Here is a 21,114-nt window from a genome sequence, read left to right on the forward strand (position 1 = left end):
AATTGATTGCTCATTTCTTTATGTGTAGAGTGATATTCCACTGTATGGCTGTGTAACCACAGTTTATTCACTCCACTATGGGAGGATGTCTTCGTTGCATCACAAATTGGTTGAATTTTTACATTCGTGCTCATGAGGGAATTTTCTTGTTGGTAATATTTTCTGGTTTTGGTTCAGGGTAAAGCTAACATTACAGACTGAGTTGAGATATACTCCTTCTTTCTGTTTCTTTTGGGAGAGTTTATGTATAATTGTATTATTTTCTTCCAGTAATGTTTTGTAGAATTCACCAGCATAGCCAGCTGGGTCTGGAGTTTTCTTTTAGGAAGGTTTTTAACTATAACTTAACTTTCTTCTATAGATATAGGGCAATTCACGTTATCTATTGCTTCTTGATTGAGATTTGCTAATTTTCATTTTTAAAGGAATTTGTTAATTTTATCTAAGTTCCTGTTTACTTACATAGAAATTATAATATCTTGTTATATTTTTAGTATCTGTAGAATCTATAATTATGTCACATTGTTTATTTCTGAAATTAGTAATTTGTATGGTTTCTTTTATTCTGAGCAGCCTGGCTAAATGGAGCTTTATCACATTTATTGATCTCCTCAAGGTGTTTTGTGTTGTTGATTTTTTTCTATTGTTTCTTCTGGAACCAACAGTATAACAAAATACCATAGACTGGTTCAAACAACAGAAGTTGATTTCTCGCAGTTGTGGGTTCAGCAAAGTCCAAGATCCAGATGCCGTCGTGTTTGGTGTATGGTAGGGAACACGTCCTAGTTCATGAATGCTTTTTCTCTGTGCCCTCACTTGGCAGAAGGGGTGAAGGAGATCTGGGGTCTGTTGTATAGAGCACTAAGCACTAATCCCATTCATTAGGGCTTTGCTCTCATGACCAACTACCTGTAAAAATCCCCCCTCCTAATACCATCACATCTGTGATTGGCTTTCAGCATATAAATTTTGGGGAAGACAAACATTCAGACCACAGCAGATGTTTATTATTTCCTTTCCTCTGCTTGCTTTGGGTTTAAGTCACTCTTCTTTTATCTAGTTGCTTAAGGTAGAAGTCAAAGTCATTGATTTAAGACTCTTCTAATGTAGACATTCAGCAGTGCTAAAAATTTGTATTCAAGTACAGCTGTAGCTGCATTCCACAAATTCTGATTGATGAATTTTTATTCAGTTCAGAATATTTTCTATTTTCTATTTCTATTTTCATTACCTGTTTGACCCAGGGTTATTTAGATGTGTGTTACTTAGTTTCCAAATATTTGTGTATTTCCCAGAGTTATTTTTGTTATCGGTCTTTAATCTGATTGATTTGTGGTCAGGGCGCATACTTTGTATGACTTAAATCCTTCTGACTCAATCCTTTAATTGAGAGTTGTTGTATGGCCTAAAATATGGTCTATTTTGGTAAGTGTTCCGTGGGTACTTGAAAAGCATAGTGTTGTTCAAGTCTATTCTCGCTGATTTTCTGCCTTCTTGTTCTATCACTTATTGAGTAAAGGGTATTGAAACCTCAGATTACCTAGAAATTGTCTGTCACTTTTTGTAGTTCTATCCACTTTGGTCTCATATATTGCAAGGCTGGTTTGTTATTAGGGGCATAAAGACTTAGGATTGTTATGTTTTGTTGATTAACTGAACCTTTTACTATTGTGACATGACCTTTGTTATTTATTGCTGGAATGTTTTTTTTTTTGCTATGAAATCTACTTTGGTATTAATACAGCCATACCTGCTCAGCTGCCTTTGCCAACTGTTAGCATGTATCTTTTTCCATCCTTACAACCAATTTGTGTCTTTACATTTAAAGTGCATTTCTTATAGGCAGCCTGTAGTTGGGTCTTGCTTTCTTGCTGAGCCTGACAGTCTGTATTATAGTTGAGGTTCTTAGACAAGTGTCATTTATAATGTGATTATTGATATAGTTATGTTTGTCTGGTAGCTGTGTGATTGCTATTAGTCCCAACTGTTCTGTGTTCCCCTTCTTTTCCTGCTTTCCTTTAGATTAGTCAACTGTTTTTTATGATTCAATTTTATATATATTTTTGGGTTTATTAGCGATAACTGTTTTGCTATCTTAGTGTTTAGGATTTTTAGTATATAATTTTAACTTATCACAGTTCACCTTCAGTAATATTATACATCCTAGATGGTATAAAAAATGACAATGATACATTTTCATTTTTTTCTGTCCCAGACACTTCCTAACTGAATCTGTGGGATTATGGTTTGTGTTAAGGTTAGAATATTTTTGGTCATTTTTTCTTTAATTTTTTTTCTGTCTCTTCTTTTTTATTTGAGGAGTTATCTATTAGCTGCTTGAAAGTTTCTTGCAGTTTATCGTGTCAAATTTAGGAATTTTTCCTTTGTTATCTCTAATTTGTGTTTATTTCCATCCACTATACTTTTTACTTATGACAATGTAATTTGTGTCTCTACAAGTATGGTTTGTGTTTTTTTAAAAAAAAAACCTTCCCTGCCTCCACTTATTATCTTGAGTTTTATTTGGAGTACAGAGATTTACTTACAATCTTTCCATTCTTGCTTTTAGATTTGGGGTATTTCCTCACTCCTGAGGCAAGACCTTTCTGAGTATTCATTGTCCTGTGAAGTATGTGGTATTTTGGCCTGGCTCATGGGAATGGACCCTCTTCCAGTCATTGTGTGAACCCCAGACATCGTTTCTGCTAATTTTCTTTAACTGTTGTTTTTTTTATTTTATTTTTCATTGTTCTTGGGAAGTTTCCTAGCACACAAGCACTTTTCATTACTCCACTAAATACCCAAGAGGGAATCTCTGCACATCTCCAGGATTTGTTTCCTGTACTGCTTTTTTCTCTCCAGTTTTCTGTCCCATGATCTCTATCTGCTTTGGTTTTACTGGCCTCTCAGCTTCATCACCCCAGCTCTATGTCAGATTTTCTCCCTTTGTCATGGCCTTGAACCTCCGTCAAAACTCTGTCAAAAGAACTGGGATATTTGTAAGGCCTGCTATATTTGTTTTCTGTCTTTCAGTGATCACCTACCATCTTCATTGCCTGAAGTCCACTGTGTTGAAAATCAGTTTAATGTATTTTGTCTGTTTTGTTTTTTATTCATTCAGATAAGATGAAAAATCAGTATCTGTTACTCCATCAGAGCTAGTAACAGATTGCAGCAGAGCTTCAGCACAGCACATGCTGCAAACTAGCCAGAGTGCTTTGCTTTCTTCTTTGCTTAACTGCTTCTTTCTCATCCTTCATTTCTCAGTGTAGCATCTCTTCCTCAGGGAAATCTTCCCTGGGTGAAGTATAGATCAAATTATCTTATGCAATCACATAACTATGTTTTTTTTTTTTTACAGGAGCTATCTGAGTTTATAACTGTCACCTTTTTATCTTGGTTCTTCACTATACTTTAAGCTAAAACAATAGCAGAGGTGTTGTCTTATCTGCAGACCTTACTATAATATCTTCCACCTTGTAGGCACTCAATATGTACATACTTGTTCAACGTATGAATGAATACATGTTAAAAATGCACAGTCCTTTATATCCAAAAATCTACTCATATATTTTATCTCTACTTTGTTTTTTCCTGGTTACAGATTGTGTTCACCTATTGAAAATTAAAAATACATTTTGTTTATGTAAAAGATTAATAGAACTTAAAGATAATCACTGTGAGCAACTTAGAGTAAAAATTCGAAAACTGAAACATAAGGCTAGTGTACTACAAAAGAGACTATCTGAAAAAGAAGGAATAAAATCGCAGTTAAAGCATGAAATACTTGAATTGGAAAAAGAACTCTGTAGTTTGAGGTATGACCTAGTTTTAAATAAATGTTTGAACTGTTTGTTTTATATTAAAGACATTAAGGAGAAGTTTTGTAATTGCGAACTTTCCTTCTAGGATTTAACAGGGAAGAAAGCTTCTTAATCTTATGGAGTGTGAAATTATTGGATATAATATCACAAGTTCTTAATTGTGATACTTCTCTAATAATTAAATGCATATTCTTTTAAATCATAGTTTTAATGGCTGTATAGAATTTTACCCTTTGGAAATCTCATTATTTAATTGATGAATTGAATTTTAGGTTTTAAAAAGTTTTTGTAATAATGCTACAAGGAACATCTTTTATATACACATAGTTTCCTACATTTCTAATTATTTACATTGGATAAATTCTTCTGGTTAAAGTATGGAAACTTTTTTAGATCTGTTTTAGATCTGTGATCAGTATTTCTAAATTGTTCTTAAGGATGTTCATATTAATTTATAATTCAACCAACAGAGTATAAAACAGATATTTTTCTTTACCCAGAATAATTATTTTAAAAATTATCAGCCGGGTGCAGTGGCTCATGCCTGTAATCCCAGCACTTTGGTAGGCCGAGGTGGGCAGATCACGAGGTCAGGAGTTCGAGACCAGTCTGCCCAACACAGTGAAATGCTATCTCTACTAAAAATACAAAAAATTAGCCAGGTATGGTGGTTGTACCTGTAATCCCAGCTACGCAGGAGGCTGAGGCAGGAGAATCGCGTGAAACTGGGAGGCAGAAGTTGCAGTGAGCAGAGATTGCACCAGTGCACTCCAGCCCAGTGATAGTAGGAGACTCCCTCTCAAAAAAAAAAAAAACAAATGTATCCAGTTTTATTCTTAATATGCAGGGAATAAAAAGTAAAATGTAAAGTGATTACTGATTAGCTTATTCAACATCTCTCTGCTATGTAGATAAAATTAATTCAGTTTTATGCTGAAGACATGTATTATTCTTTATTGTTTAATTAAATATTAGATCTTGTGTTGTTCCAAAACAGATTTTACAATTGGTTATAGAGTACATACTAATCAGCAGGATAGACTTAAAGTGTTACCCAAAAAACAATCTTAAAAAGTGTAGGGTAATATATTACATTCTTAACCTAGTCTTGGATTACAGTAATCTGCTGATATATGTTTCATAAAGACATCGAAAATGCTATCTTGCAATGTAAATTATGTTTAGGGATACTTGCAATGAATGTTTCATGAAGATGAAAATGTATTTCTAGTGAATGTATCAACTTGTTTATAAAAAGCAACTTTATGTTAATTAACTCTAAATGATTCATCCTAATCGAGGAGTAATTACTGTGTGAAGAAAAGATAATTTTTATCTTGTAACTTTACTGAATAATTTTCAACATCCTTTTTCATAATATTTGCTAGAGTTACTAGTAATAGAAACTTATGCAGGATGTTCTTTTATCAATACATTTCAACTTATACATGCCCTTTGGATGAGATTGAGGTAAGAAATTAAAAACATGAGAACTAGAAAGAAAAATAGTATTTAAGAACATAGAAACTTTATTAGGATAATAAACCAACATATGAATGTTTTGTTTTCTAATATCAACAAAGAGAGTCAAACTCTGTAAGATATTTGAAGAGATTTATTCTGAGCCAAATATGAGTGACCGTGGCCCCCGACACAGCCCTCAGGAGGTCCTGAGAACATGTGCCGGAGGTGGTTGGGGTGCAGCTTGGTTTTATACATTTTAGAGAAGCATGAGACAGCAATCAAATACATGTAAGAAATACATTGGTTTGGTTCAGAAAGGCAGGCCAACTCAAAGCTGGGGCTTCCAGGCTGTAGGTAAATTTAAACATTTTCTGGTTGACAATTGGTTGAGTTTATTTGAAGACCTGGGATTAATGGAAAGAAATGTTCAGGTTAAGATAAATGATTGTGGGGACCAAGTTTTACTGTGCAGAGGAATCTCTCAGCAGACTTCAGAGAGAGCAGGTTGTAAAATGTTTCTTATCGGACCCAAAAGGGTGCCTGGCTCTCAGCTGAATATCCCCTGGATCTGCATAGAAAGGAAGGAAAACAAAGGGGAAAGGTGGTTCTCTATAGAATGTGGATTTTTCCCACAAGAGACTTTGCAGGGCAATTTCAAGGCATGGCAAGGAAATATATTTTGGATTAAATATTTTCTTCCTTGTCTCATAAGGTTATGCCAGAGTCAGATTGAAAAGCAAGTCACAATATACAGGGTTAAATAAAACCCATCTGATGAGAATCCATGGTTTGTAGGGCACGACTCCCTGGACCCCTTAGGTAGGAATTTGGGCAAGATAAAAAATTAGAGCTTGGTACTCACTGATAAGATAAATTCTAAGATAAGTATATTTACAGATTTGCCATACAGCAAGAAAAAAAGAAAAGAAGAAATGTTGAAGAGTTGCACCAAAAAGTTAGGGAAAAGTTAAGAATAACAGAAGAGCAATATAGGATAGAAGCTGATGTGACAAAACCAATTGAACCGGCTCTCAAATCAGCGGAGGTGGAATTGAAGACAGGAGGAAATAATTCAAATCAGGTAAATTAATGTTTGGTAAAACTTCATATTTCTACTCTTATTAATATTACTTATACCATCTCTTTCATTTAACGTATATTATTTAGGCCTGAACAATCCCCAAATTTTATTTCATCTTAAAAATGAATCATGGCATTTATAGCTATAATTATTTATAATAAATCTTGAAATATTTTATTTTAGTTCAAAGGCCTTTTGAAAACAATGCTATTCTACAATATATACTTAATGATATTGTAAGTATTTTGTTCCTAGTGACATAGTTCAGCATATTTTCCCCTATTTCATGTTAATTATGTTTCAAATGTTATGGAAAAGGAATAAAAGTTATCACAGTAGCAAATAATCTCATGATTTTCTAAGAAGAGCTTTATAGATTTAATTTTCTTGACTTTTGGTGTCTTGAAATAAAAGATTATTTTTGTATGTATATATCTACCTCACAGAAGTTACTGATTTGGTGGAAGAGCACTAGGAATAGAGTCAGAAAAGCTGGGAAAAATCCTGCAGCTTGCTTATATTTTTAACCTTTTGCTATAGAATTATAACTAAATGAGTTCATTGATTTGTGCATGTAAAAGTGCTTAGTATAATGCCTAGACTTATCATTTATCAATAAATGTCATTCTTAAAACTGACCGTAACAATATTAGAAAAGTAGAATATCTATACAATATTTGAGAAAAAGGGAACTTAAAGAATTTGGAAAATGTCATTCATCTGTCCAAATATCTGCCAAGCTAAGGCTCTCACTATAGGGAGAGGTATAGTTTAGATGTTAGAGTGTAAACCCAATTTTTTAATGTGGTCATAGTTATTAATTCTTTATGCCTTGCAATTTGTTGTAATTCAGTAAAAGCCTTTTTTTATCCTGAAATTTAAAAAAATTATCTAGTGGTTTCTTTTTTGCTTTCATGGATTCACTGTCTTCAAATAAACTTTTGAACTTTGGGGAATTTATGCTGTATGAGGTTTGAGGTTTTGACTCAACTTCTTTTTTCCCAGTTAGATATCCAGTTATGGCAACCTCTCATTGTATAAATGTACGGGTTATTATTTAATTTCACAAGCAATCACAATATGTTATCCTATTGGATACTAGTTACAAGTTTGCTTTGTTTTACTTAGGTTTCTGAAACTGATGAAAAAGAAGACCTGCTGCATGAAAACCGCTTGATGCAAGATGAAATTGCCAGGCTCAGGCTGGAAAAAGACACAATAAAAAATCAAAACCTGGAAAAGAAATACTTAAAAGACTTTGAAATTGTGAAAAGAAAGCGTGAAGACCTTCAAAAGGCTCTAAAACGGAATGGGGAAACATTAGCAAAAACGATAGCCTCTTATAGTGGACAGCTTGCTGCTCTGACGGATGAAAACACAACGCTCCGTTCCAAACTGGAGAAGCAAAGAGAGAGCAGGCAAAGACTGGAAACAGAAATGCAATCATACCGTTGTAGACTGAATGCTGCTCTATGTGATCATGATCAAAGTCACTCATCAAAAAGAGACCAAGAGCTTGCTTTCCAGGGCACAGTAGATAAATGTTGTCATTTACAGGAAAATTTGAATTCTCAGGTTCTGATTCTTTCTCTGCAACTTTCTAAAGCTGAGAGTAAGTCCAGAGTCCTCAAAACTGAGCTCCATTACACAGGAGAGGCTCTGAAAGAAAAGGCTTTGGTTTTTGAACACGTGCAAAGTGAGCTAAAGCAAAAACAGAGTCAAATGAAGGACATTGAAAAAATGTACAAAAGTGGATACAATACAATGGAAAAATGCATAGAAAAGCAGGAAAGATTTTGTCAACTAAAAAAACAAAATATGTTGCTTCAACAGCAACTGGATGATGCTCGCAACAAAGCTGACAATCAAGAAAAAGCAATACTTAATATTCAAGCCAGATGTGATGCTAGAGTACAAAACCTTCAAGCTGAGTGCAGAAAGCACCGTCTTTTACTAGAAGAAGACAATAAAATGTTGGTCAATGGATTGAATCATTCGAAAGAAAAAGAATGCCAATATGAAAAAGAGAAAGCAGAAAGAGAAGTAAGTATCAAGAAAAATAAGTATTTTTCAAACTTCCTGAAGTAAAATTTAAAGTAATATTTGGTTACAGCTGAATGTTGGATCTAGTTGAATATAAAAAAGGATACATATGATAAATATATCTGCTTAGAAACATTCCTTGTCTCCAGCAAGTCAAAGTTAGAACTGAGAGATGCTTTCCTCTGATTAAAATCTATGTGTCGCTTATAAAATTTTAAGTTATAAAATGTTAATATAGACTAACATTAATAATGTAGTCTTACACTGATGAAGTAATAATTTTAATGTATTTATGTTGCAACATTTTAAGACTATGATAAATCAGGTATATGGAAATGCTCATACCTAAAATGGTATTTTGAAATTGATTCAATTAAGTGGGGTACTTTGACAGTGAATTTCAGATTTCCTAGATAAACTGAAGTGTATTCCCTATTTCATAATTACTTTTCTTCAGTAGCTTTAAATATGTCTTAGTTGGTAAAATTTTGTTTTTCTTCATGTCAATTTGACTTAAATCTGAAACTATTTCAATCTCAAATTATGTATAGATATGATCATTCTATTCTTTCAAGGCATCTAACTTTACTTCTATTATAATATGGGGAAAATGTAGTAAATTTTAGCCAAATCATGTTTGATTTAATCTTCCCACTGGCATTTATAATTTACTTTCAGTTTTTAAATAAAAAAATTGCTCATAATTTTTATTTCAAGGCTCAATTACTATCATTTGGATATAACTTTGTCCAGGACAAAGAGAGGCATAGCTATCTGTGATTTATTAGTTTGACACTGGATCCTCATTTTCAGACTAAGGAGGATTTCAGACTAACGAGGAGTGGCAGGATTCACGTAGAGTAGGAATGGAGTGAGTACAGAGGAAAGATATAGCAGCTGAGTCAGGGCGGGAGGTGGAGGGCGGGTTACTTAGAGCATCTAAGGCCACTGGAATTTTACTTTTCTTCTGAGATAGACATCTATTGGAAGGATTTAAGCAGATGATTTAATGTGAGGAACTCTGAGGTTGATTTGAGTTTCTAATTTAAAAAAAGAGGGAAATCATTGCACAATGTATAATTTACTACCATCAGTCTCACCCACATACTCATTTCTTTTTGAGACTTCAGAAGGTTTTTAAGCATTGCAGATTCATCAAGGGAGGAATGACTAGTGGGCTGAATATGTTGTGTGAATAACAATACCAGTTTGGCAGGAAGATAACACCTTCTGTATCCTTAACTGGATTCAGTAATACACAGGAATGTGTACACATGAGGAAAAGAAGGTGAATCGGTCTGTGTGGTGATATTTTTCAAAGAGTATGCTTTAGAGTTAAATATTATTAATGGTTTAATAATAAGGTGATTTGTAAAATCAGTAACAAAAATAACATCTTATCAGGTAGCTGTGAGACAGCTTCAACAAAAACGAGATGATGTCTTAAACAAAGGATCAGCAACAAAAGCTTTGCTGGATGCTTCATCGCGTCACTGCACCTATTTAGAAAATGGGATGCAGGATTCAAGGAAGAAATTAGACCAGATGAGAAGTCAAGTATGTATGCAACTTTGCACACCAACAACTGTTAATCTGTAGCTAGTTAACTAATATAAAGTGTTTTGGGGTACTAATTTTAGTGGATGGCTTTCTTTTGTATTTTTATGATAATTAATGTTATTAAAATTTTATAGTGGATGGCTTTCTTCTGTATTTTCCTTATTATTAATTTTATTAAGATTTTATTATAATGCACCTATATCTTGATCTCTGGCTTTCATTCTGCCATTTTTTATACATATATTTTTTTCTTAAATATTTAACCTTAGGAAAGTTGAGAATTATGCATCATTTCTCACAGAAGTTGAGAGAGTTTTTTTCCTGTTAAACAGTCTATTTTTAATGATTTCTCTATTGGCATGGTGAGGCAAGCCAGATTAATTCAGAGGATAATGTCTAATGGAATGTTTCAGAAAATTATCTTCTTTTTAGTCTCTACTTTTCTGAATGTATAAAGAACCTGTGTATACTTATTTCATAGATTTCAGGTTAACTTGTTCAGAAAGGCCATTTTACTGAATAAATTTTTATTTCGATGAAAATCATTACTCCTTTTGTATTGGGCTCAGAGAGCACACTCTGTCTCTATATGAATATGGACAGTTCGCATTTGCCAACATGTATCTATTTTCTCTTATTTGTAGAAAAAGCTAAACTAAAAAGGGGGTTATAGAAGGTCAGCAAAGGATGGGTTTGAGATGTTTGGGTTGGTTAAGTGGGCGTTTAGACAACAGGGCTTCTCCTTTGGCATGTTTAATGGACACCTTTGCAGTTTAAGATGACGCTTTTAAATTACTTCTCTCCTAATGATGACCTGAGTCCTGCTATTCAATGGGAGAGTCAATAAGATCCTGTAGGATCTTATTTGGAACTGACTTTGCCGATTTTAATTTTGTTCCTGCTTGTTTTTAAATTTTCTTGTTGTTTCCCTAGAAAGAAAAGATGACGCTTAGTTTTAAATATTTAAAAATGTGCAAGTTGCTTTGCTATAATAAAACTAAATGCATACATACAAAAAATAAAATTATAGTTGATGTGGTAGTGTTTGGAATTCAAAATATAAATGCTTAGCCTGATGTAATCCTTTATCTTTCCACATTTTACCAGTTTGTAAGTTTGAGTATTTAACTGATAAAATGTAATTCAAAAGCAAGAAGAATGTTGTGTTTTAGTCCTAGAGCAGGGGTCTGTGAACTTTTCTGTAAAGGGCCAGATAGTATTATGTAAGGCTTTGTGAGCCGTAAGATCCTTGTTGCAATAACTCGGCCCTGCAGTTACAGCACAAAAGTAGCCATGAACAATATGCAGACTGAAGGGGTGTAGCAGTGTCCCACTAAAATTAATTATAAAAAACAGGTAATGGGATGATTTCTCCTAGATTATGACCTTTTATAAATAAAAAAGATTGTGATAGTCTAAAATATTTTATATATATTTTGTTGATTCATTCATCTACTGATGGACATTTAGGTCATTTCCAAATGTAATTTTTAAAAATTCTTTGTTTCAGTTTCAAGAAATACAGGATCAACTTACAGCTACTATAAGATGTACTAAGGAGATGGAAGGCAACGCACAAAAGTAAAATTTGAAGCAGCACACAAAATAACTTGAGTATTTATAAAGCAAAAGAGCACTGTAGTATGAAAATTGTATCAGTTATGATAATTAGTATGTCTTTGTGAAGCCAAAAAAGTTTCATTTGTAAGCTATATTGAAATACATCATTTTTCTACATTATTCCTAAATTTTGCATATTATCACCAAAACACAGGTAGAAAAATGACACAGTAGCCCAATCGTCTACTTTTGTGATTGCTAAGAATTTGTGTAATTATACCTTCAGAAGTTTGTTTAGAATTTACATGATTTAAAAAAAATTATGTGTGAGAGTAATTATTTTAAAATGCACATTTTAGGCTTGAAGTAGAACATGTGATGATGAGAAAAATTATTAAAAAACAGGATGACCAAATTGAGCGGCTTGAGAAAATCCTGCAGCATTCAAGTTTGGTAAGCTGATCTCTTAATTTCTGTCATACTGAAAAGGAATTTTATTTTTCTGGTAGGACGGGTTAAATATCCCTTGTCCAAAATGCTTGGGCCCAAAAGTAGATTTTTTTCAGATTTTGGAATATTTGTATATACCTAATGAAATATCTTGCAGATGGTACCTGAGTCTAAACATGAAATTCATTTATGTTTCATATATACCTTATGTACATAGCCTGAAGGTAATTCTCTACAATGTTTTACAGTAATTTTTTGCAGGTAAGAAAGTTTTTACTGTTTTCCCCAGAGCCTGTCACATGAGATCAGGTGTGGAATGTTGCAGTTGTGGTGTCATGTCCGTGCTCAAAAAGTTTCAGATTGTAGAGCATTTTGGATTTCAGATTTTTAGATTAGGGATGATCAATCTACAGTACAGATGCTCCTTGACTTACAGTGGGTTTACATGATAATGTCTCTTGTTTGACTGAAACATTATAAGTAATATTTGATTTATTTCAGATGCTGCAGGTGTTTGAGAGCTAGATGAAGGTATGTTGCCAAAATTTATGAATTAAATTCAAATCATTGATTTCTGAAATAAACTCTAAGTAGTGAATGGTATTCTCTCTCAATTGCTTGGTTAATAAATGCTACATTAAATATTTTTTCTTACACACATCTAGTGAAAGATGTGAAAACATAAACATTCACAGTGAAGGGTATACTTATACTTTGTTAATTCATCATGTTCCATAGCTTTAAAAAATCACAAGAAGTCTGTGTATCCCTTTTTTTCTGGCCCTACACTTTTCTTCTGCCACCCCTATAGAACTGTCAGCCTGCACACTGAAACTGTTCTCACAAAACAAAGACATCATCAACTTCTCAAGGTTAAGGTAGTGATTTAAGGCTAACAGACCCCACACTCATGTGATAATAATTAGTTAAGCAATTACAGGTCACAAGCAGTCACTTGACCAGTGACATTTTAAATCTCTAGTCATTGACTTTGTCATTGGTTTACTTTTGCCCCTGGGAAAAGTTGAAAATTCCTTAGCATGGAATCAAAACTCTCACATCAGTGTGGTTCTTGTCAAGTTATTCAGCCTTATCTTTCGCCACTTACCATACTCTGCACCTTTGTTCTAGCATCCAGCCAAACTAGACTACATGGAGCTCCACAGTGATCGTCTTCACCTCCAGCTGTTTGCATTTACTTCTTCCCTCTATCCTACGTGTGCTTTCCTTCCCCTTCAGATATCAACCTATGAATTGCCTCTACCAAAAAGCCTACAATATTGACACAAACCTGGGCTAGTATCCCTTCTATGTCTTCCAATAAGTGCTGTCTTACGCTTGTAATTGTATGTATGACTCCGTATGGGAATTGCCTGTTTGTTTTTTCAGATTATAGCATACAGTTGTTGAGGGGTGGACCGTATCATCTTTATCTTGTAATTCCAGTGCTTGTCCTAGTACGTTAGCACATGGTTGCTGAATACATGAATGAAGAGTGAGAAACCAGAAGCTCTGATACTTAACTGCCATGATAATGAATTCAGTGTGCAACTATGGGCAAATTATATTTAATAGTAATTGCATATTGTACATATTTTTCATTCTTATTAACACTGATAAACTTTTCAACATATACTGACTTTCTCTTAGTTAACTGTGAAATCATTTAGATAAAGAATATAATTCTTTTTCATTCTAACTTCTGAATTTAAATCTGAATCCTCTATAGCAGGGGTCCCCAACCCCCAGGCCACACACAGGTCCATGACCTGTTAGGAAGCAGGCTGCACAGCAGGAGGTGAGTGGCAGGCAAGCGAGTGAAGCTTCATCTGTATTTCCAGCCACTCCCCGTTGCTCACATTATCACCTGAGCTCTGCCTCCTGTCAGATCAGCAAAGCCATTAGATTCTCACAGGAGTGAAAATCCTATTGTGAACTGCACGTTCAAGGGATCTAGGTCACATGCTCCTTATGAGACTCTAATGCCTGATGATATATCATTGTCTCCTATCTCTTCACGATGGGACCATCTAGTTACAGAAAAACAAGCTCAGGACTCCCATTGATTCTCCATTATGATGAGTTGTGTAATTATTTCATTATGTATTACAATGTAGTGATAATAGGAATAAAGTGCACAATAGATGTAATACGCTTGAATCACCATCCTGAAACCATCCCCCAAACCCCCATCTGTGGAAAAATTATCTTTCACAAAACTGCTGCCTGGTGCCAAAAAGGCTGGGGACTGCTGCTCTATAGCTTCTGCACTAGAATCTACTAATGAGTAACATTTAAATCAATAACTAGTTTTAAAAGCATAACAAGAATATGTGCTGTCTGGCTGCAGTGGCTCATGCCTGTATTCTCAGCACTTTGGGAGGCCAGTACAGGTGGATCACTTGAGGTCAGGAGTTCAAGGCCAGCCTGGCCAATATGGTGAAATCCTGTCTCTACTAAAAATACAAAAATTAGCTGGGTGTGGTGGTGCATGCCTGTAGTCTCAGCTACTCGGGAGGCTGAGGTGAGAGAATCACTTGAACCCGGGAGGCAGAGGTTTCAGTGAGCCAAGATCGTGCCACTGCAACTCCAGCCTGAGCAACAGAGTGACTCCATCTGAAATGCAAAACAAAACAGAAAGAATACATGCTGACAAAAAAATCTAAGACAATAAAATTGTATTACTAGGCTGTTAACATGATATTTTCCCATTAAATGTGTGACATGCAAAAGTATTTCTTAAATGAAAATATTTTTGTATCGTTTATGTCTGATGAAAATTTATATCGTGTTTTAAATGATGTTTCTTGGCCTCTTTAACTTTTTTTTTTTATTATTATTTTTTTGAGACGAAGTCTGGCTCTGTCACCCAGGCTGCAGTGCAGTGGCGAGATGTTGGCTCACTGCAAGCTCCGCCTTCTGGGTTCACGCGGTTCTCCTGCCTCAGCCTCCCGAGTAGCTGCGACTACAGGTGCCCAGCTAGTTTTTTTTTGTATTTTTAGTAGAGATGGAGTTTCTCCCTGTTAGCCAGGATGGTCTCCATCTCCTGACCTTGTGATCTGCCCGCCTCGGCCACCCAAAGTGCTGGGATTACAGATGTGAGCCACTGCGCCGAGCCTGAAAATCTTACTACCTAAATAACTTCCCACTCCAGTCACACCCACAATCTTTCTATAATCCACATTCTCTCCTGAGACAAGAGCTTGGGAAGTTCCGTCTTGCTGAGGGAACTTTATATTGTTCAGGAATTCTTTAATAAGGTTTTACATAGTTGGGGAAACCAGGGAAAAGCAGGTTTGTCACTGCTTTGCTGAGGAGCAGACTCACATGCCTTGGAAGAATTTAGTAAACCTTCAATAGATGGCCTAAGATACTAACAGGGACCATCTCATTAAGCTACACAGTTATTTATAAATGAAAGTATAATCTAGAACTTACATGTCAAAGTCTTCCACTAGAAAGATGGCAATATTTGACTAAAACTGCAAAGTTTGTCCCAGTTGACAAAACTCTAATCAAGCCCCTGCCCTTCTCATTCTGTTTTTCCTTTTAAACTTTTTCTTATATTTTAATTTTTCATTTGACAAATGCATATTTCCTCTTTATACCATGCTTCCAAGTGTCACTCTGATACATACCTTCAATGACCAGACACAGGATTGTGGAGTTTGTTGTGGACACTCATCCCATGAATAGGGAGACTCCGATAACCTGAACAGACGGCTCTAGAAAAGAAAGGAAACTTTCTTTTCCTTCCATACAGAGCTTCCCCCCATTATTTCAGTGTACACAAACCAACATCAGTTCTTTAACACAAAAATAAAAATACTCAAGATCAAGCAATTGTGAGGGGAATCATCTTTCCAGAAGTCAATTCTTCTAGCGGCTACCTTCAGCATATACAACTTGAATGAAAAGAAGTTGGTCAAACGAGTAAAACTTTCCCACCTCATTCCAGTTCTATCTACCCATTGACAACACCTTCGGTCTTCTCACAAATATTGAGTAGAAACACTGCCAACTCTTCACCTTTATCTGGCTCATTCCCAGAGCCAGGAGAAGATGTGATTTATTTGGTGGATGGGAAATCTTATCCATTGGTCCCATCAAATCCATTGGTCCACGTTTGCCTATTAGTAAGGCAAACTTACTCAGTGATCAATGAGTACATCTAGTCTCTCTTTCTCCTCTGGATTCTGAACAGGAGACTTGGAAGGCAGGTGAAGACCCTCCCTGCACTGGGTGGGTAACTGACTGTTCTTCAGATGAACTTTTTTTTGTTCAGGTTCTAAAGTCAAGGCTAGGGGGCAATATTAGAAGTCTTTTTTGGTCAACATTAAGCCATAGTTTCTAAATCAGCTTTAGGAGGAATAATGTATTTGGATATTGATCTGACATTTTGTTTTTATTTCTAAGTTGGTTTGGCACTGAAAAAGGAGAGGTTTGTTATCAGTCCACACCCCTAATGCCCTGACATCCATGAATCCGTTTTAATGGAATCCAGATCTCTAAGAAAGAGATATAAAATATTTGTTCCTATCCAACTGTGATTACTATATTTCCAACTATGTTGTTGTCGGTAAGTAGAGTCTGCATATGTGTTTCTGGTTCATATATGCCTAGGGTTCCAGAGCATTACATTTCCATCGAAATGTAGATCCCGAGAATGCCGGAGAGGGTCAGGCCGAGGATAGAACAGACACTGATTTTCAGATACTGCAGTAGGAAGGTGGATCCACCTCTTGGCTGGTACTTGTAACCATGAAGTGTGGGAAAGTAATGACCAGATTGAGTAAATGACCAGAAATTCAAAACTAAGCCACAAGAAATTTGTCTATTTCTGCTTTTGTTGACTGCTATCAGGGTTACATCAAAAACAGTATTGCTGAGACCAGTGTTGTGGAGCTTTAACTCTATGTTTTCTTCTGGTAATTTTACAGTTCAGGCCTTCTATTTAAATCTTCATTTGGAGTTGATATTAGTATGTGGTGTAAGTTAAGGGACTAACTTTATTTTTCCTGTGGATATTCAGTTTTCTCAACACCATTTGTAGAACAGACTGTCCTTTAACCATTGTATGTCCTTGGCACCTTTGTCAAAGATAAGTTGACTGTGTGTGGATTTATTTCTGGGTTTTCCATTTTGTTTAGCCAATTTGTCCATTTATATGCCACTACCGTGCTATTTGGATTACAATTGTTTTACAATATGTAATAAAATTAGGTAGCATGCTGTCTCTAGCTTTGTTCTTTTTGCTCAAGATTATTTTGTCTATTTTAGGTCTGTTCAATACAAATGTCAAGATTTTTTTTCCATTTCTGTAAAAGAATGGCATTGGAATTTTGATAGTGATTGCATCAAATATGTTGCTTTTGGTATTTTGTTCATTTTCACAATATTAATTCATCCCATCCACAAGCATGAATTTTTTTTTCATTTACTTGTGTTTTTAAATTTTTGTTCATTGGTGTTGTATAGTTTTTCATATACAGGACCTTTAATTTTTTGCTTAAATTTACACCTAAGTATTTAATTTCTGTTGCTATCATACTTGGGATTTTTAAAAAGTTTCTTCAGGTAGTTTGTTATTTGTATACAGAAACACTTCTGATCTTTGTTAGATTATTTTGTATCCTGAAACCTTATGGAATTCATGCATCAGTTCTAACAGTTTTTGGTGGAATATTTAGGGTTTTCTGTATACAGGATCATGTTGTCTGCAATTAGAGATAATTTCACTTATTTCTTTTCTGAGTAGGATGCTTTTATTTTCTTGTCTTGTCTAATTGTTCTGCCTAGGAATTCCACTGTTAACGATGAAAAGAAGTGGTGAGACTGGTCATCACTGTCTTGTCTCTGAACATGGAGGAAAAGCTTTCCACTTTTCACTGTTGAGAATAATGTTAGCTAAGAGCTTGTCATACACGGTTCTTTTTTGTGTCGAGATACATTTTCTCTACACTTAATTTGTTGAGAGCTTTCATCATGAAAGGGTTTTAAATTTTGTCATGTGCTTTTTCTGCATGTATTGAGAGAATTGTATGATTTTTGTCTTTGACTTTGTTCATGCATTTTATCACATGTATTCATATGCATATGTTGAAACAAACTCGCATCCAAAGGATAAATCCCACTTGATCATGGTGAATGATTCCATTCATATATTCTTAAATTTGGTTGCTAATGTTTTGTTGAAGATTTTTGCATCAGGGTTCGTTGCTGACATTGGCCTAGTATTTTCATCTCTTGTAGTGTCCTTCTCTGTCTTTGGTATCAGAATGATGGTAGCCTAATAAAATGAGTTTGGAAGTATTTCCTCTATTTCACTTTTTTGAAAGAGTTTGAGAGTAATTAGTATTAGTTCTTTACAGGTTTGTCAGAATTTAGCAGTGAAGCCTTCTGGTCCTATGCTTTTCTTTCATGGGAGGCTTTTAATTTCTGCTTCAGGCCGGGCTTGGTGGCTCACGCCTGTAATCCTAGCACTTTGGGAGGCTGAGGTGGGTGGATTGCCTGAGGTCTGGAGTTCGAGACCAGCCTGGCCAATGTAGTGAAACCCTGTCTCTACTAAAAATACAAAAAATCAGATGGGTGTGGTGGTGGGCACCTGTAATCCCAGCTACTTGGGAGGCTGAGGTAGGAGAATTGCTTGAACCTGGGAGGCGGAGGCTGCAGTTAGCTGAGACTGTGCCGTTGCACTCTACCCTGGGCAACAAAAGCAAAACTCCGCTTCAAAAAAAAAAATTATGCTTCAATTTCCTTATTATTTATTAGTCCATTCAGATTTTCTGTTTCTTCTTGATTCAGTCTTGGTAAGTTGTATGTTTGTGGAAATGTTTTTATTTCTTCCATGTTATCCAAATTGTTGGCATACAAATGTTCGTTATATGAGCAATTGTAATCCTTTGTATTTTAGAGTTAAGTTGTATTTTCTCCTATTTCATTTCTGATCTTATTTGTTGGAATAGTCCTTTTTCTAGTTAGTCTAGATACGGATTGGTTGATTTTGTTTATCGCCTTAAAAAGAAGTTCAGTATTAATTCTTTCCATTGGGTTTCTCATATCTATTTGATTTATTTCCACTTTAATCTTTGCTATTTTCTTATTTCTGCTAATTCTTGGCTTTGTTTCTCATCTAGTTCATTGAGGTATAATGATTGATTTAACTACATTCTATAAGTTTTGGTATGTTGTGTTTTCATTTTTGTGTGTCTTAAAGTATGTTTTTAAATTTTTTCTGTAACTCATGGGCCATTTATGAATATGTTAAATTTTGCTATTTTATGTATTTTTCAAGATTTCTTCTGTTATGGATTTCTAGCTTTATGCCATTGGGATGCAAAAATTTTCTTTCTATAATTCAATTCTCTAATATCTGTTAAGATCTGTTTTGTGGCCTAACATATGACATATACTGGAGAATGCTCCACTCACATTTCAGAAGAACAGGTACACTTCTGCTGTTGGATAGGATGTTCTGGGTATATCTGTTAGATCCAGTTGCTCCAAAGTGTGATTCAAATCTAATGTTTGTTAATTTATTATCTTTCTAAATGATCTTTCCATGGTTGAAATTGGAGTATTGAGATCTCCTACTATTATAGTATTGCAGTATATTTTTCTCATGAGATTATTTAATTAATTGCTTTATGTATTTAGGTCTTGTGACCTTGAGTGCATATATATTTACAAGTATTATGTCTTCATGATGAATTAACTCCTTTATCATTATGCAGTGAACCCTATCTCTTTTATAGGTTTTGACTTAGTTTATTTCTTTTAATAATAAGTATAGCTCCCCTGCTCTATTTTAGTTTGCATTTGCATGGAATATCTTTTTTCATCTTTTCAGTTTCAGCCTATATATGTCTTGACTGGTAAAGTGAGTCTCTTGTAGGCAGCACATGATTGAATCTTGTTTTTTATTCTATCCATTGAGATGCTCTATGTCCTTTTATTTGACAATGTAATGCACTTACTATCAAGGTAATTATTTATAGGGAAGGACTTTCTACTGCCACTTTGTAATTTTTTTCTGATTGTTTTATAAGTTCTTTGTTCCCTTTTTCTCTCTTGCTGAACTCTTTTATAGCTTGATGGCTTTCTGTGGTGGTATGCTTTAAAATTTTGGATAAATTGCAAAATAAATTTTTATTTTGTGCAGTTATGATAGGTTTTGTTTTGTGGTTATCATGAAACTTACCTAAAATATCATATTCTTATAACAAACTACTCTAACAACTTCTGATAGCAACTTCTCTTTAACTGCATCCAAAAGTCTACATTTTCATTCTCTCTCCCATACAATTGTACAATTTTATGTCAAAACTTACCCTTTTAGTTCATACTTACATACCTTAGCAATTTATTGTAGCTACAGTTATTTTCAATACCTTTGTCTGCTAACCCTACTAGTAGGGATAAAATTGCTTTACAAACCACCCTTAGAATATTAGAGCATTTTGAACATGACTGTGTATTACTGATGGCATTGAAGCTTTTTACTTTTAGATGTTTTTTCTTACTATTTAGGCTTTTATTTCAATGTAAGGCTCTTCCTTTAGTAATTCTGATCAATCAGGGATATTGATTATAAATTTTATTAGTTTTTTTTTTTGTATAGAAAGGTTTTTATATCTCCCTCTCCCTCATTTCTACAGGACAGCTTTGCTAGGCACAGCATTTTTTTTTCAAGATGGAGTCTTGCTCTGTCACCCAGGTTGGAGTGCAGTGGTGTGATCTCGCCTCCCAGGTTCAAGCTTGCTCACTGCAATCTCTGCCTACCAGGTTCAAGCAATTCTCCTGCCTCAGCCTCCCAAGTAGTTGGGATTACAGGCCCATGCCACCATGCCCAGCTAATTTTTGTATTTTTAGTAGAGATGGGGTTTCATCATGTTGGCCAGGCTGGTCTTGAACTCCTGACCCCCTGATCCACCTGCCTCAGCCTCCCAAAGTGCTGGGATTACAGGTATGAGCCACTTCACCCAGCCAGGAACAGTATTGTTGATTGGCATTTTTGTTTGTTTGCTTGCTTGTCTGCTTTAGCATTTTGAATACATCATCCCTCTCTCTTGTGGACTGTAGGGTTTTCTGCAGAGAAATCCACTGAAAGCCATATTGAAGCTCCCTTGAATG

General features: G+C 34.9%; 1 protein-coding gene across 3 annotated transcripts in view; it reads left to right on the forward strand.

Moving 5' to 3' along the window:
* LOC103785882 (ankyrin repeat domain-containing protein 36A-like) overlaps positions 1 to 21,114 on the forward strand; it is a 132,795-nt gene that overhangs the window by 78,829 nt on the left and 32,852 nt on the right. For 2 of the 3 annotated variants that reach the window (XM_063594781.1, XM_063594782.1), the window contains exons 40-46: positions 3,605 to 3,818; positions 6,186 to 6,369; positions 7,498 to 8,412; positions 9,817 to 9,969; positions 11,483 to 11,553; positions 11,892 to 11,985; positions 12,484 to 12,513. In XM_063594781.1, coding sequence (XP_063450851.1) covers positions 3,605 to 3,818; positions 6,186 to 6,369; positions 7,498 to 8,412; positions 9,817 to 9,969; positions 11,483 to 11,553; positions 11,892 to 11,985; positions 12,484 to 12,507 — 1,655 coding nt within the window. In that variant the 3' untranslated portion in view covers positions 12,508 to 12,513. Of the gene's footprint in view, positions 1 to 3,604; positions 3,819 to 6,185; positions 6,370 to 7,497; positions 8,413 to 9,816; positions 9,970 to 11,482; positions 11,554 to 11,891; positions 11,986 to 12,483; positions 12,514 to 13,113; positions 13,278 to 21,114 lie in introns of all 3 variants that reach the window. The other variant, XM_063594779.1, reaches the window with a different exon arrangement.

The sequence above is a fragment of the Pan paniscus genome, chromosome 12 (genome assembly GCF_029289425.2).
Source record: "Pan paniscus chromosome 12, NHGRI_mPanPan1-v2.0_pri, whole genome shotgun sequence".
Classification (NCBI taxonomy): Eukaryota; Metazoa; Chordata; class Mammalia; order Primates; family Hominidae; genus Pan; species Pan paniscus.